The 14,872-nt window shown below is 49.3% G+C and overlaps 1 protein-coding gene across 1 annotated transcript; it reads right to left on the bottom strand.

The window, feature by feature from the left end:
• Positions 1 to 3,717: 3,717 nt before the first annotated feature.
• Positions 3,718 to 13,738, bottom strand: AVPR1B (arginine vasopressin receptor 1B). The gene is made up of 2 exons (XM_050763963.1): positions 12,368 to 13,738; positions 3,718 to 7,290 (listed from the first exon to the last, which is right to left on the bottom strand). Exons 1-2 carry the CDS (start codon positions 13,305 to 13,307, stop codon positions 6,956 to 6,958), a joined length of 1,275 nt encoding a protein of 424 aa, XP_050619920.1. The 5' UTR covers positions 13,308 to 13,738; the 3' UTR covers positions 3,718 to 6,955.
• Positions 13,739 to 14,872: the final 1,134 nt, after the last annotated feature.

Below are 14,872 nucleotides of genomic sequence, written 5' to 3'. Positions count from 1 at the left end.
ATTGTTCTAGACGTTCTAATCAGTGTGATAAAACAATTAACAAAATCAAGAACTACGAAAAATTGGAGCCAGGCACGGTGCTGCACGCCTGTAATCCCAGCACTTTGGGAGGCTGAAGCAGGTGGATCACTTGAGGTCAGGAGTTTGAAACCAAACTGGCCAACATGGTGAAACCCGTCTCTATTAAAAATACAAAACTTTGCTAGGCCTTGCTGGCAGGCACCTGTAATCCCACCTACTCGGGAGGCTGAGGCAGAAGAATCACTTGAACCCGGGAGTTGGAGGCTTCAGTGAGCCAAGATCGTGGCACTGCACTCCAGCCTGGGTGACAGAGCGAGACACTGTCTCAAAAAAAAAAAAAAAATTAGAAATGAAGAAAAATTTGTCATCCTTTTCAGATATCCTAGTCCTAGAAAACCACAGAGAATTAAAATGCTTTAAAATTGATAACATGAGTAACCAGTGACTAGGGGAGTATTTTTCTCCAACAGCTAATTAAGACATGAAGTAAAAAGAAATTTTGCTCATAATAGCTAAACAAACATGCCCCCAGAATTGAAACCCTAGGTTTACTCCTAGTCAAATTCAAACCCAAGACCAGTGGCATTCAGGTCTCAGACATCTGAGATTTATGAACTGTGCTCCATTTGCTGGCTGTGGATGACCTTTTCAGTCCTGGCCCTGAGAGCGGCAGGCAGGCTTTCCTCCTCCTGAGGTATTCTTCCCCAAGCTGATGTAAGGGGATGATTCTGGTTTGGGTTTCTGGGTTGGAAAATGTTGCTGGTTTATTTGTTCCTTCACCTTTTAGTTACCATTGTCATTCCTCTCTTTACAAAGCTTTTCTTAATGGGACACAACAGAGTCTACTGATTAGACAGGTAGAATGAGGAATAAATACCAAAAATAATAACAGCAACATTGTCCCATCAAGAAGTGAAACTCTACTTCTTATTGATTTCTTCTATTTATTATTTATCTATTTATTTACTTTCAGAGACAGGATCTCTGTCACTCAAACTGGAGTGCAGGAGTATGATCATGACTCAGTGTAACCTCAAATTCCTGGGCTCAAATGATCCTCCTGCCAAAGCGTCTCAAGTAGCTGGGACTACAGGTGCATGCCATGATGCCTAGCTAATTTTAAAAATTGTTTTGTAAAGAGGGTCTCACTATGTTGCCCAGGCTGCTCTTGAACTCCTGACCTCAAGCGATTCTCCTACCTCAGCCTCCCAAAGCACTGGGATTACAGGCATGAGCCACTGCACCCTACCTGATCTCTTAAAAAAAGGAAAAAAAAAAAAAAATGCCAGGCGCAGTGGCTCACCTCGTAATTCCAGTACTCTGGGAGGCCAAGGTGGTTGGATCTTTTCAGGTCAGGAGTTCGAGGCCAGCCTGGTCAACATGATGAAACCCTGCCTCTACGAAAAATACAAAAATTAACTGGTTGTGGTGGTATATGTCTATAATCCCAGCTACTCGGGAGACTGAGGCAAGAGAATAGCTTAAACCGGGAGGTGGAGGTTGCAGTGAGCCAAGACGTGCCATTGTACTTCAGCCTGGGTGACAGAGCAAGACTCCGTTTCAAAAAAAAAAAAGAAAAATTCAAAAGTGTACTGAAGAGATATAGACAATTTACAATGCACCCAAGAGACACTGCAGGGACGCTGCTGAGACAGTTCCCACCAGGAGAGGGGATGAGAGTAAACAGACTGCCTGCTTTCCGCAGAATTCTGGGACAGGCCTTGGGTGTTGAGAGAGAGATCAACAAAAAAGAAGATTGGGTGGGGTCAAGGCATCTATGACCTAACTGTGGGGACAGGAAAGAGCCAGAGAACATGTACAAAACAACAGGTAACAAACAATGAACACAGAGCAATGAAACAAGAGCCTATCAGTATTTTCACAGATCCAGGGAATAGGATGCTAGAATCAGGCAGTCTTAATCAGAGAAAACATCCCAGAAAGAGGTGATTTCTGATCTCAGTTTACAAAAAAAGGGTGGAAAATCAACAGATGGGAAAAAAGGCAGAAAGTAAAGGAACAGATCTGACCTGCTACAGGCTCTCAATAAATGCCTGAGGGGCAGCCCTGAGTGGCACTGTCTGGAGAACTGTCTGTGTCTGGGCTCAGAGGCTGCTGTGATACTCTGGCACAGGGAGGTGACGTCAGGAGGACCAGAGACCAGAGGCTGTAGAATGATTATAGACCATCTGATTAAGCTCTATAATAAACTCTGCTTCAGAAATATGACATTCAATAGTGAATATATCATGGAGGTTAATATTAGAACCCATCCTGATTGCTTATAAAGTGAAGGCATTCTTGGAGAGTGCTGTTTAACAGTAGATTTAAACATGTGACTCTACCAAGAGCTTAGAACTTCAATAGTGCACATGACTGCTTAGATGCCCTCGTAAGTACAGAGGAAGGCTGATGTCACCTCCTGAGGAGTTTGAGCCAATAAGCTAATGATTGGGGCCAGCTAACAAACTGAACTAATCCTCAAAGTCATTGCAAGCCACCTAGAAATAAAATGGCCTTTTGTTTGTCATATTTCCATGAGCTTCAAGGGTGAGCTATCTAAATCGGTACAAATAGTCGCCTGTATGAGTAACCACCCTTTGAGGAGCATAGCTTCCAGTTCAATGAAGTCACATTCTCCCACGTTATATGTCACTGGTACCTCCCAGGAACAATTATACTGTTTCACACTGGGTTTCTCCAAGGACATGGACTGGACAAAGATTTTTCCAAAATTATCTGATAATAAGACACAGAAAAACTGATTTGCTATTGACAACCACTAGATGGTGGATTACATGCCAACAATGACCTAGGAATATAGACCACAGTAGACCATAATAAATGTGACCTGTCTTCAATGAATTCTTATTCTAAAGGAGCAAGAATCCAAATGCATACCATGGGAACCGCAGCAAAATTCCATGAGCATCTTATTAGCCACCAAGACCTACTGGGGGAGGAGGTATTTTACGCTCAACATCAGTGGGTTTCTTTGCTTCTGGAATTGGGACAGATTGCTGGGCTCTGAGGCACACTCAAGGAGGCCTCCTAACCCATGCCTCCAGATTCTAAACCAGAATCCGTAAAGTAACTATAGCTCATGTGGCTTTTTGAGGTCCTACTAGGGCCCTCAAACACTGACTAATATGTCTTGCTGCTTTTTGGGCAGGAATTCCTATACTCATTTCCTCACCTTGCAATAGAAACCTCTTGTTCTTTGCCTTGCCAAATCTCCGTGGGTCTAGAGAGAACTAAGTGTATGTCCAGTTATCTCAGGAGAACAGGGTCAAGTGAGGGACCAAGACTCTTTGGAACTTGAGGACTCACAAGCTAAGAGGCTGGGTGACTTTCCTGGCCTTCCCTGTAAGTCATTACTGCTTCGTATTCTCCAGGAGAGTTAAAGAATGTGCACTGGATCTCAGCAATATTTGGCTAGAGAAAGGGCCTTACCCTGATTCTTAGGCAGGAGCTGCCAAGTAAAGCCCAGCCCAGGCCAGGCCCACTTTTGGCTCCACACTGCCACCTTGTGGTCCCATGGCAAATTCGAAGACACTCTGCTTTTCCCACTTAAACTGGATGCAGGGTGGTCCCTTCCCCCAACCACCTCACCCCTTCACTCAAGACAAACACACTTTAATTTTATCTTGCACATCCCATTATCATTGTCCCTAGAAAACTAAAGATGCACAGGAATTTCCTGGATATTAAATCTTTTTATTGGTGAATTTCAACCTGGGTTTCTGACCCAGGAATAAACTGCTACAGCCTGGGCTGAATCTATAGCCCTGTAGTAGATAAAAGACCTATTTACATAGAAAACACAGACACATTATCTGGGGAAGTACTGGCCTGTACCAAACTGTGTAAGAAACGATTCTGAGAAATCCCCATAGTCAACCGATGAACCCCTCCTGCCCTCCTCTCTGTCCCGTCTACCCCCCATGTCCTGCTTGTACATAGGTTTTAAGGGACTAAAGTACTGTCATTCACAGTCACAAGATGGCATAAACATTTTACACAAGTGTCCCAGCAGAGATGGCATTGTTCAGCTTCTCCTGGGGTTAGCTGTCAGAAATGGGATTCACCCCGGAGAGCGCAGAGCCTCCTTCTTGCTTCCACAGGGCCCCTCCTCCTTGAACCCTATCCAAGGCTCTTCCTCTGGCCCAGACTGGCCAGGCAAGCCTCCTAGAGGTCCTGCAGAACTTACACTCATAGATCCAGTGAGATCCACCATTTCCTTCGGGAGCTTCCTGGAATGGTTTCCCGAGGCCCTCAGCCAGTGTGCGGTCGCTCCCCACGGGCCAGATCACAGGACAGAACCAGCTTTCTGGAAAAGATCAACTGCAGCCTTTCCATGGGAGGAACAAGGAGGGCTCCAAAGCCACCACCCCAAGTAAATTCTTCTTGTGCAATGCAAAACAGAAAATACCATAGTAGTAAGAGGGGATCTATAGAAGGCAAAGGGTAGGCAAGAAAAGTGATTTAGCCTCCATCCCAGGTCTGTCTCCTCTTTTCCTCTCTGAACTGTAGACTCTCCTGGGTCAGAACCCTGGAGGTTATTGACCAGACGCAATCTGGAGCCAGGCCGTTATTCCCCTCTCTAACATCTGTTGAGTGTTCTATCTCTAATCTAATCTTACAAATCCCTCCTAACAAAGTGGGCATTGCTATTTCTATTTAATAAGTGAAGAAAGCATTGCTCCGGGAGATTGGACAACTTGCTTAAGTTGATACAGGTAGAAAAGGGGTGAGATCAAGATGCAAACCCAGGTCTTTGGGGCACACAGCTGGTGTTCTTTCTACCTCCCAGTCATCATGAAGAACAAAGATTTACCAACTCTAGGCGTTAGGGTCAGAAACTGTGGTCTAAAGATGGGTCAAGGGGGTGGGGAGGCTGCTTATGTATGCAGGGGAGGGAGCAGATTCAACAGCTCTGGCTGGCATGGAAGGCTTCTAAGCCCACTTCACCAGGGCAGATAGACAGGGAAGAAGCATTGGATGTCAGGGGCTGATATGGGCAACAGAACTCAGTGAGAGGGAGACTGTGGGTCCTCTCATATGCCTGAGCCTTGGTCCCATTAGGGTCTCACTCTCCAGTTCTCTAGCACTGAAGGACTGGGATGCTTTGCTCACTCACAACATTCAGCAAGGCTCTTTTCTTTTTAGAAAGCCTCAGGAGGCTTCTTAGAGCTGAGTGGCCTCTTAAAGAAGTATATCCGCAAAGCCACAGTCATTCCTCAAAGCTTCCCTGGGAGTCAAGGGTAGAGACCGAAAGTGTTCCCTAGAGCTTCCCTCAGGAGCTTTTAATTAGATTAGTAATTCCTTACATTAGTATAGAGCTCATAACTTTACAAATGACTTTTATATCCACAGTCCTATTTGATTCCCAGAACCAAGCTAGCAAGGACTGGCCAGCATTTTATTGATGTGTGTCATTGCTGGTGGCAGAACCAGGATACAGCTCCCCTGACGTTTCAGCTGATGTCTTTTCCACCAGCAAGGCTCTCTCTTCAATTGGAATCAGAATTGGGGAGGGGAAGCTACCCCATGATAAAAGTCCCCTGGAGTCCAGAAAGTCTACCTTGGCTCTCCCTTGGCCTATAGCCTCTCCCAGCCTTGGAGGAGGATTCAGCATCCCAGATGAGGACAAAAGTGGACAGTATGACCATGGGGGGACCCACCATCACCAGAATTGAGTCAAAGAGTATGTCAATGTCATTGTCATAAAAATGCAACAACTCTTCTAGACCCTGTTGCTTACCTTTGTGTTTCTCTGTAACACCTTTCCCTTTGTGTTTCTCTGTAACACCATTTTCAGGATTACAGAATCGTGGAAGGTTGGAGCTTAGAGATCATCTCACCTGTTATACAGGTGAGGAGACTGAGTCCTGGAAATGTATGGTGACTCACCCAAGGTCACACAGATACTGAAGGCAGAACTGAGATTCAAACCTAGGCTCCTAACTGGATCACAGCATCCATATGATTCATGGGGGAAGCTCTGAAGAGCCTGGAGGGTGTCCAGAGCCACGACGATGTCACCTTTTCTCAAAGGTGTAGCCCCTGAGGAAGGAGCAGGCTGGACTCCCTGGGGGGTGGGTTGGGGAAAGGAGGGAGGGCAACAAGTCCCTGCTGCCCTTGAGGCTTATTCCTGCTGTTAATTTTATGATGACCATTTTCATCTTCTGCTTCCCTCCCTCTTTCCTCCCACCCACACTCACAGTGGACCAGACCACAAAGAATAGACAACAGTTTCCCCTGTCATCCACGCTGTCATAGGGGGTGGCATGGGGAGAGGAGGAACTGGCATTTGCAGAGATCCTGCTAGGTACCAAGTACTGTACTGAATCCTGCATCTCCATGAGACCACCTCCCCTCAACAGACAGCTGGGCACAACAGGGTAAGCCCTACATACTCATTCACTTTTCTTCATGAAACCATTTTCTCTCTACCAAAAAAAAAAAATCCAAGATCCAAATAGAGTCCTCCTCCCAGTTTTTCACTTCTCCCCTCTCCTAGTTAGGCTGAGATGTGCCAGTCAGGTTAGAATTGAGACAGGTAGCCAGAGCACAAGGCCAACCTCTGGGTTCCTGCCCCCTGTGGATCCCTAGACGGCACCATCCTAGGCCTGCCTAGATCTGGGACACCATGTGTGCATGGACACCCTGTGAATATGGCAGGACCAGGGAGACTGGCAGTTTGATTCTCCCTGACTGCCAGCGTCTGAGATTGGGAGCTCATGAGGTAGCCCTCACTCTCGGGGCAGCTGTGACACCAGGATAGGGAGCCCACTCTGGCCTTTTCACCCCGCTTCAGACAGGGCTCCTCTAACTCCAACCCTCACCCTCCCAGCTCTCATGTCCAGTGCCCGAGGTTGGCAGAGAACCTCCACTAGTCCTGGGGGCAGTGCCAGACCCCAGCGAGTCTTTCCTAAAAGATGATGGTCTCCTCGGTGGCTTCCCCATCCACCGGCTCCAAGTCCCTTGGTGACTCTTCAGGTCTGGGCCTCCCGCTGAGGGTTAGGCTGAGGCTAAGGCTGAGGGTGGCCGGGCAGCTGGAGTGGGTGAGCAGCGTGGTGTGGCGGCTCGAGAGGCTGCCATCAGAGAGCCGCCGGCACATCCTGGGCTGGCGACCCCCACAGCAGGCAAGGTGACGCAGGGGCCGCGGTAGCAGGTGGCTGTTGAAGCCCATGTAGATCCAGGGGTTGCAGCAGCTGTTGAGGCTTCCCAGAAGCATGGAGATGGTGAAAGCCACATTGGTGGAATCTACCAAGAGAGAAGCATGAGAAGCCTCAGAATGGCAGCTCGAAGGGACCCGGGAGAGCGTCCAGGCCCCACAATGAGGAACAGATGAGGAAACTGAGTCCTAGAGAAGAGAAGGGAGTCACTCAGGGTCCTGTAATTAGAGAGACACACAGCTGAGACTTGAACCTGGGACTCCTGGCTCCAGAGTCTTACCATGCTGATTTTGTTTGCTCGTTTTTGTTGTGTAACTGCAGGGTGAAGGTAGGAGCTGAGGTTTGCTTCAAGTTTAATTGAGAAGAAGGAATGTTGTCAGGGATAGGATCAGCCCAGATAGGAAAAACCAACTTTTTTACAAAACTTAGACCTTGAGTCCCCTAATGAATGTAGACCTAGAATGAGACAACTTCTGTAAAACAGGCAGGGAAAATAACCAAGCTAAGGCCTCATCCATCTCCATCCCCACTTACATCATAGATCATGGATTCACATGGCCTCCTGGACTCTGTCCCCTTCCATTCCTCAGGGGCAGGCCCACTCATTCTATATTCAGTCATTGAGTGTGTGGGCATCGACTCTGCCAGGCCCAATGCTGGGGATCTGATGGGGCAGTCAATGGAGCATGAATGCCCTATCGACACCTATGTCATCATTGCTGCCTGCAGCTGAGGGGGCAGCTTCTACGTACTGGGCTTCCAAGCATCCCTCTCCAGACCAGAACTTGTTCTGTGTTCTTAGATTGTGCCTAGGAAATGTACCTTTCTGTAGGGAAAAACTAATTTCTCTCTTGGGCAGTCAAAATGTGAGGATGCCAAGGCTATAAGATTCCTTCCAGACAAAACGTTCTTTCTAAAGACTAAATGAAACCCTCATGGCAACAGGAAAGCTGCTGGGATGAGCTCTGGCCTCCTGTTAGATCTGTCATGGTTATAGCCATGGCATAGGTGGCATACTGAGTCACCTTACTCTTCAGTGGAGGTTGTAGAATCAGTGAAAGCAGTTTCAGAACTGGAAGGAACCTTAGAAGTAAGCTTTCTAGTTTTTATAGCACAGTTAATAACAGCTGCAACTCGAAGTCTTTCAGCTCCAGGGTAGAGATCCTATACTCCACCAGAGCTTCAACCAGCAAAATAAAAGGCAAAGCTCAAGTGCCTACTCTGCAAGGCACTGTGAAAGCTTCAGATACACTGACTCCTTGTGCACATGTCCCAGGGACATGCTCATGGGTGTGGCAACTCATGGCTCAAGAGAAGGGAAGACATAGGCCGAGAACATTTGATAGAGGGCATGAGTCATACAGGTGGGAAGCTGAAGGTACCTGGGCCTGGATGGACTGGTTCAGGGAACAGAAGTGAAGGTAGAGTGGGAAGCACCTGGAAGTGGAGGAGGGATGATATGGTTTGGATGTCGGCCAGGTGCAGTGATTCATGCCTGTAATCCCAACACTTTGGGAGGTCAAGGTGGGTGGATCACCTGAGGTCAGGAGCTCAAGGCCAGCCTGACCAACATGGTGAAATCCCGCCTCTACTAAAAATACAGAAAATTAGCCAGGCGTGGTGATGCGCACCTGTAGCCCCAGCTATTCGGGAGGCTGAGGCGGGAGAATTGCTTGAACCTGGGAGGTAGATTGCAGTGAGCTGAGCTCATGCCATTGCACTCCAGCCTGGGTGACAAGAGCAAGACTCCATCTCAAGAAAAAGAGAGAGAGAGAGAGAGTTTGGATGTTTGTGCCCTCCAAACCTCATATTGAAATGTAACCCCCGATGCTGGACGTGGGTCTGATGGGAGGTGATTGGATCACAGGGGTGGATCCCTCATAGATGGCTTAACGCCATTCGCTTGGTAATGAGTTCTCGCTCAGTTAGTTCACATGAGATCTGGTTGTTTGAAAGAATCTGGGACCTCTCTCTTCTCTCTCTTGTCCTCTCTTGCCATGTGATATGCTGGCTTCCCCCTTCACCTTCTGCCATGATTGGAAGCTTCCTGAGGCCCTCACTAGAAGCAGACGCTGGCACTATGCTTCTTTTTTATTTTCTTTTTGAGATAGGGTCTCGCTCTGACCCTCAGGCTGGAGTGCAGTGTGTGATTATGGCTCCTGTGCTCAAGCAATCCTTCTACCTCAGCCTCCTCAGTAGATCGGACCACAGGGGTGAACCAGTGTGCCACCATGCCTGGCTAATTTTTTTTCTATTGAGTAGAGATGAGGTTTCACTGTTTCCCAGGCTGGTTTTGAACTCCTGGAATCAATTGATCCCCCTGCCTCAGCCTTGCACAGTGCTGGGATTACAGGCATGAGCCACCACACCCAGCCTGGCACCATGCTACTCGTACAGCCTGCAGAACCGTAAGCCAAAATAAACCTCTTTTCTTTATAAATTTCTCAGTTTCAGGTATTCCTTCATAGCAGTGCAAATGGACTAATACAAGGGACAAGCCTCAAAAACAAACTCAGTCTTCCTTCCGTTTTGCCTGAGTTCTGGCCTGCTCCCTAGTTAATGTGTAACTAACTACAAATTGCGGAAGATTTGGGAAGTGGCTTTGGCTGAGGGGACAGTATTCATCCTGTCTGCTCCATCAGTGTGCCTTTAGTGTCCAAGATTAAGCCAGGGACAAAGGAGTTCCACAGTTTCCTTCATTTAGGAGTGCCTGTTTGGTTTGGCTCACCTGAGCCAGGCCTTGGTAGGGGCTAGAGATATGCCACAGAGGCAGTGCTGCAGAGGAGGTGCCAGAGGCAGTGGTGGTTGCGCTTCCCAGCCCTTGAGGGTAGATACATCACACCCAGTTCTGGCCTTCGTTGCCTCTTGCCAGAAACTCAACTGATGGTCGGGGACAGGGGCAGGGACAAGGAAACAGGCAGGCTCTGACCAAAGACTTGGGGCCAGGGGGCCTGGAGGCCAGCATACGATGGAGGGGAACTTTGTGTACTGGAAAGCAAGTTTAAAGTAATGAATTTCTGCCCCAAGGGCTTTCATTTTTCTGGGAGCACATTGTCTATAAGATAACTCTTTGGGACAACCCACTGTCCCATGCATTCCTTGCCCAAATAAGTCCTTGGTAAGTGGTAAATCACTGTACTCAAGTGAGGGCTGAGGTGTTGAGGGACAGGTTGGTGATGATGGTGGACACCATGGGCAAGCAGGAAAGTCTGCACTGGCTAAGTGGCAGGAGCACCATCTTCTCCTCAATAAAGAGGCAGATGACCATCTCACCCCAGTGCCACTGGCTAAGCCACAATGTTGGGAGTAAAGCCATGACCTGGATAAAGCTTGGCCCATAAAGACCTCAATTCAAGCCCGAGCTCTGTCTCTCACTAGCCGTGGCATTTTGGACCAGTTATTTTACCTCTATGAGTCTCAAGTGACTCAAATGTAAAATACAGAAGGCCACTCCTCAGTAGCATGAGGGCTGAATGAGCCTATACCTAGGAAACCTTCCTTCCTTCTATTCTGTGCTTGGCTAGAGCAGGGAGGTCCCCACAGTTGGTTAGAATTAATATGCTCATTGCTTAAAGGATAATCTGCAAATAGTCTCTTGCCCAGACAATGTCAAAAGGGTGATTAAGAAGGGATATTGTATTAAGAAGGAAGTTTGGTATTACTTTTGCACTTCTCTTGCATGGTTGTGTTAAATTCATGAATGGCTCTCCTCTATTTCATCTCTCCTCTATTTCATCTCTCCTCTATTTCTCCTCTCCTCTATTTCATCTCTCCTCTATTTCATCTCTCAGAAAAATGATGAGAGCCAGGCCTCCCATGTGCCAGCTGGAGCACAGTCCTCTTAGAGGTTCCCATTTTGCTTTTCACACAGAAGAAAGGTCTCCCTCCTTTTATAACCACTTTTAAAATCAGAGTTATTAATGAGGTTGAGGAAAAAGACAAGGAGACAGAAGACTCGGGCTTTATTCTTCACTTTGTCACTCCCTAGCTGTGAGGCCTGGGGCAAGTCATGGTTCTGAGGCAGGAAAACAGCAGAGGGAATTAGAGGTTGGATAAAAAGCAGAATGAGTAGGAGCAGAAGCAGGATAAAGAGGAGGGTGAGCAAGAGGCAAGATAAAAAGCAGAGGTTGAGCCAAAACAAAAGTTATATGAAGTGAGTCAAGAGCCCCTTGGTTGGCTAGATCCAGACCAACCCAGTAAGGGGCAGCTCCTCAGAGATGGGCATGTGTGTTAGAGAGAAAAAGTATCCCTAAAATGACCCCATATAAGAATCAGCTCATTAAAGCTCATGCATAGGTACTGCATAGAATACATGCACTTAAAATTGAGATGAAGGCCACATGCAAGTGCACAAGGGCCAAAGTAACTAAGCAACCCACCTATCAAAAGGCAGATGCTGGCTAAAGATTAGGCAGCTCAGGGAAGAGAAAAAAAAGAACATATAAAAAGGCCCAAAGTACACCAAACTGATGCTGATCTCATTTCACAGAGGTCAGCCCGCTCTCCCCTCTCTGAGAGTGTTACTGTGCTTAATAAACTTTTGCTACTTTGCTATTTGTGTGTGTCACATCCAATTCTTTGTTTGTGGCACCAAGAATCCGGGACTTCACCACATCAGCTGGTAACATTTCCTCTCTGAGCCTCTGTTTCCTTATTAGTAACATGAAGAGGTTGAACTGGAAATTTCAGGGTTTTCATGTGCCAACTCTAATTAACTGGAAGAGTCTGTTGAGAAGGAGCTCAAAGGCATGTCCAGGAGCAGGAGGGAAAAGGCTGAGAGAGCAAGTTCATGGGCCACAAATTGCTATCATTCTATGATTTTAAAGCCCATCCAGCAAATTGGTAGTTGGTGGCCAAATGTGCTAATGGCCATATTTCACTAGTACCACACAGCATTTTAAAATTGTTAGTTACCAAAATTTTTAAAGCTAGAAATTTCACATAAAAGATACTGACATGGCATTGGTAGGCTGGATGAGTATTGACATGGCATTGGTAGGGTAGTCATAACTGCCCCTTTTCACTTGGAGGAGGCACCATCTTTCTTCATTGCCCCACTAGTTTGTCACCTGCCTGGCCCTGGGAGGCATTGTAACCCTGACCTAATCCCCCATCCTCTCTTCCTGTCTCTCCCACCTCACTGCCCCCACACAGACCCCACTTGCCTTCATCAGGGGCATTCTCGTCCCACACGGACCACATCTGGACACTGAAGAAGGGAGCCCAGCAAGCGATGTAGGCCAGCACGATGACAAAGGTCATCTTCACAGTTCGGATCTTGGCCCGTGAGATGGTTTTGATGCTGCTGACCCGAGATGGCAGCCCCTGAGTGGTGGCAGCTGAGGCAGAAGGTGAGGGCCTGTCCCAAGTCCTCCAGCCCCCTCCTCCCACCCGCCAGGCCTGTGTCTTGACTTTTAAGTTTTTACAGATCTCATGGCAGATGAGGCTGTAGCAGGCTGTGAGCATGGTCACCGGCAGGACGAAGATAGCCAGGGTGGTCCAGGTGAGGTAGGCCCGTGGCCCCCAAGGGAAGCGGAAGTCTGCCCAGCAGTCCAGCACCCCTGAGCCCTGGATCACCTCCCGCAGGGAAAAAATGAAGACTTGAGGAAGGCTGAGGATGGCGGCCAGCAGCCAGGGAGCAGCGATGAGCAGGTAGGTGGACTGGCCGGGCTGCTGGAGGCTGCGCAGGGGGTGACAGACAGCCAGGTAGCGGTCCAGCGTCATGGCCAGCAGCATGTAGGTGGAGGCGAACATGCTGAGCACCTGCAGGTACTTGACAGTCCTGCACAGGAGGTCGGGGCCCTGGAAACGGTAGGTGATGTCCCACAGCAGCTGGGGCAGCACCTGGAAGAGCGCCACAGCCAGGTCTGTCAGGGCTAGGTGCAGCACGAACAGGTGCATGCGGGAGCGCTTGTGGCCCAGCTGGCCCAGGGTCAGCAGCACAGCCAGGTTGCCCCCAGTGGCCAGCACCAGGACAGTGGCCAGGACTCCGATCTCCACCTTGGCCAGTTCCTCATCCCGGCCCAACCAGGGTGTTGTGGCATTGGGGGCAGAGAGGGTGCCCCAGGGAGTGGGGTTGGCATCCCACAGAGGCCCAGAATCCATGAGCAAGGTATGCTGGGAGGGGAGGATGGAGGGAGGATGGAGGGAGGATGTGGATGCAAGTGGAGAGGTTTGATGGATAAAATGGAGTGGCAAAGGAAAGGCTGAAGGCGGAGAGAAAGGAGAAGCGTGAGAATGACAGGGAGAAGGCTTGCAAATAGTTGGAAATCGTTCAGAGGACAGGGATAGAGAGGAGGAGGGAGGATGAAATATGGAAGGAGACAATGTGACTGCGATCGCTGATCCCAGTGAGGAGAGGGGACCCAGGAGACAGAGAAGGAGGGGTCAGGAAGACAGGGAATCTGGACGGGAAGAATGGGGGAGGCTATGCAGAGTGAGGCTTCTGGAAGGGAAAGAAGGCTGGGGAGGGGCTACCACTCTCCAATCCACCTCAAATTCACTTTCTCCAAACTTTTCTGGAAGCCAAGAGCGGAAGCCCTTCAGCCTGCTTGGAGGCGCGGTCCGGGGCTGTCGGTGTCGCGCTCAGGGCTGGAAGTCCCAGCCAAGCCCGCTGGCTCTGCCTGGTGAGCAGCGGCGGGAGCGCAGCAGAGCGGCCGGATGGGGTTTTATGGGCTCTCACGCCGAGCCCGGCGGCCTGCGGCTCGCCAGTTGGCTCCAGCAGAGGAGGGCGGAGTGAAGCTCGCAGGCAACCACTCGGCTGGAGGACCAAGAGGCCGGCTGCTGGAGGGAGGGGGGCCAGAGTGGGTAGCGGACGAGGGACAGAGAGCGAGACAAGCAGGCGACGCAAGCCAGCACCCAGCAGCCGGCAGGATCCACCGACCCGCAGGCAGGCAGGCAGATAAGCTCCAATGCGCACGCACCCTGGAACTCTCGGGCTGTCTCTCCACAGGTGGAGTCATCCCTGTGGGTTGGTGAGAGGCGGTTACTCCTCCCACCCACGCAGGGGCACTTCGGCTGGCGGCTCTGTTGGCGCGCCCCCTGCCAGCCGGCTAGCCGGTGCAGGATCCACAATCTTCAAGGATGGCCAGGTTGGCTAGGCGGCATGCCTGATTGGCAGTCACCTGGGAGTGACGTCTGATCGCAGACCCTGTTGAGGGACTGCGAGGCATAGGGAGAGTAAGAAAAAGTGAGGATATTTGTGGACGTGGGGGGTGGAAGGAGCTAGACCTGAGAACCCTGGTGCGCTTGACCGACGGGGACAGCGGGAGAAATTCCTGGTATTTGCGTCCCCAAGAGACTTCTGGCTTATGTGCTTTTCCTGCGTTAGGTGCTTCCAAGATCCTAAACGCAATTAACCACCCTGCGAGGTAGAAAACAGGCCCAGAGAAGTTCAAGAACTTGCTCTAAGAAGATTACTGAACGAGTAAGCAGCAGAGGCCGGTCTAGAACCAGCCCCGTGTGCCGTTCTGATAGCGCAGCAGCAGCGCTTAGCACCTAATTGGCTTGGCTAAATTCTGTGTGAGAGGCACTGGTGTTGAGGGTAAGAATAAAAACAAAACCCCATTCAGTCCAGAGGCAGCTTACAGCTCAATAGAGAAGGTGTTGTGTGGTGTTGGCTGTGGAATTCACATCATCTTCAGTATGCCAGATGGACTATTAGGACTCTC

This window comes from Macaca thibetana, chromosome 1, assembly GCF_024542745.1.
Source record: "Macaca thibetana thibetana isolate TM-01 chromosome 1, ASM2454274v1, whole genome shotgun sequence".
Lineage (NCBI taxonomy): Eukaryota > Metazoa > Chordata > Mammalia > Primates > Cercopithecidae > Macaca > Macaca thibetana.
Note: the sequence above shows the minus strand (reverse complement) of the source record. Positions and strands in the feature narration are given on the sequence as shown.

Bases quoted from the DNA above. Each gene is read 5' to 3' on its own strand.
- AVPR1B (XM_050763963.1), bottom strand. From the start codon at position 13,307: ATGGATTCTGGGCCTCTGTGGGATGCCAACCCCACTCCCTGGGGCACC. The intron at 7,291-12,367 runs GCAAGTGGGGTC...CTCTCTTGGTAG, and splicing joins CGAGAATGCCCCTGATGAAG to ATTCCACCAATGTGGCTTTC.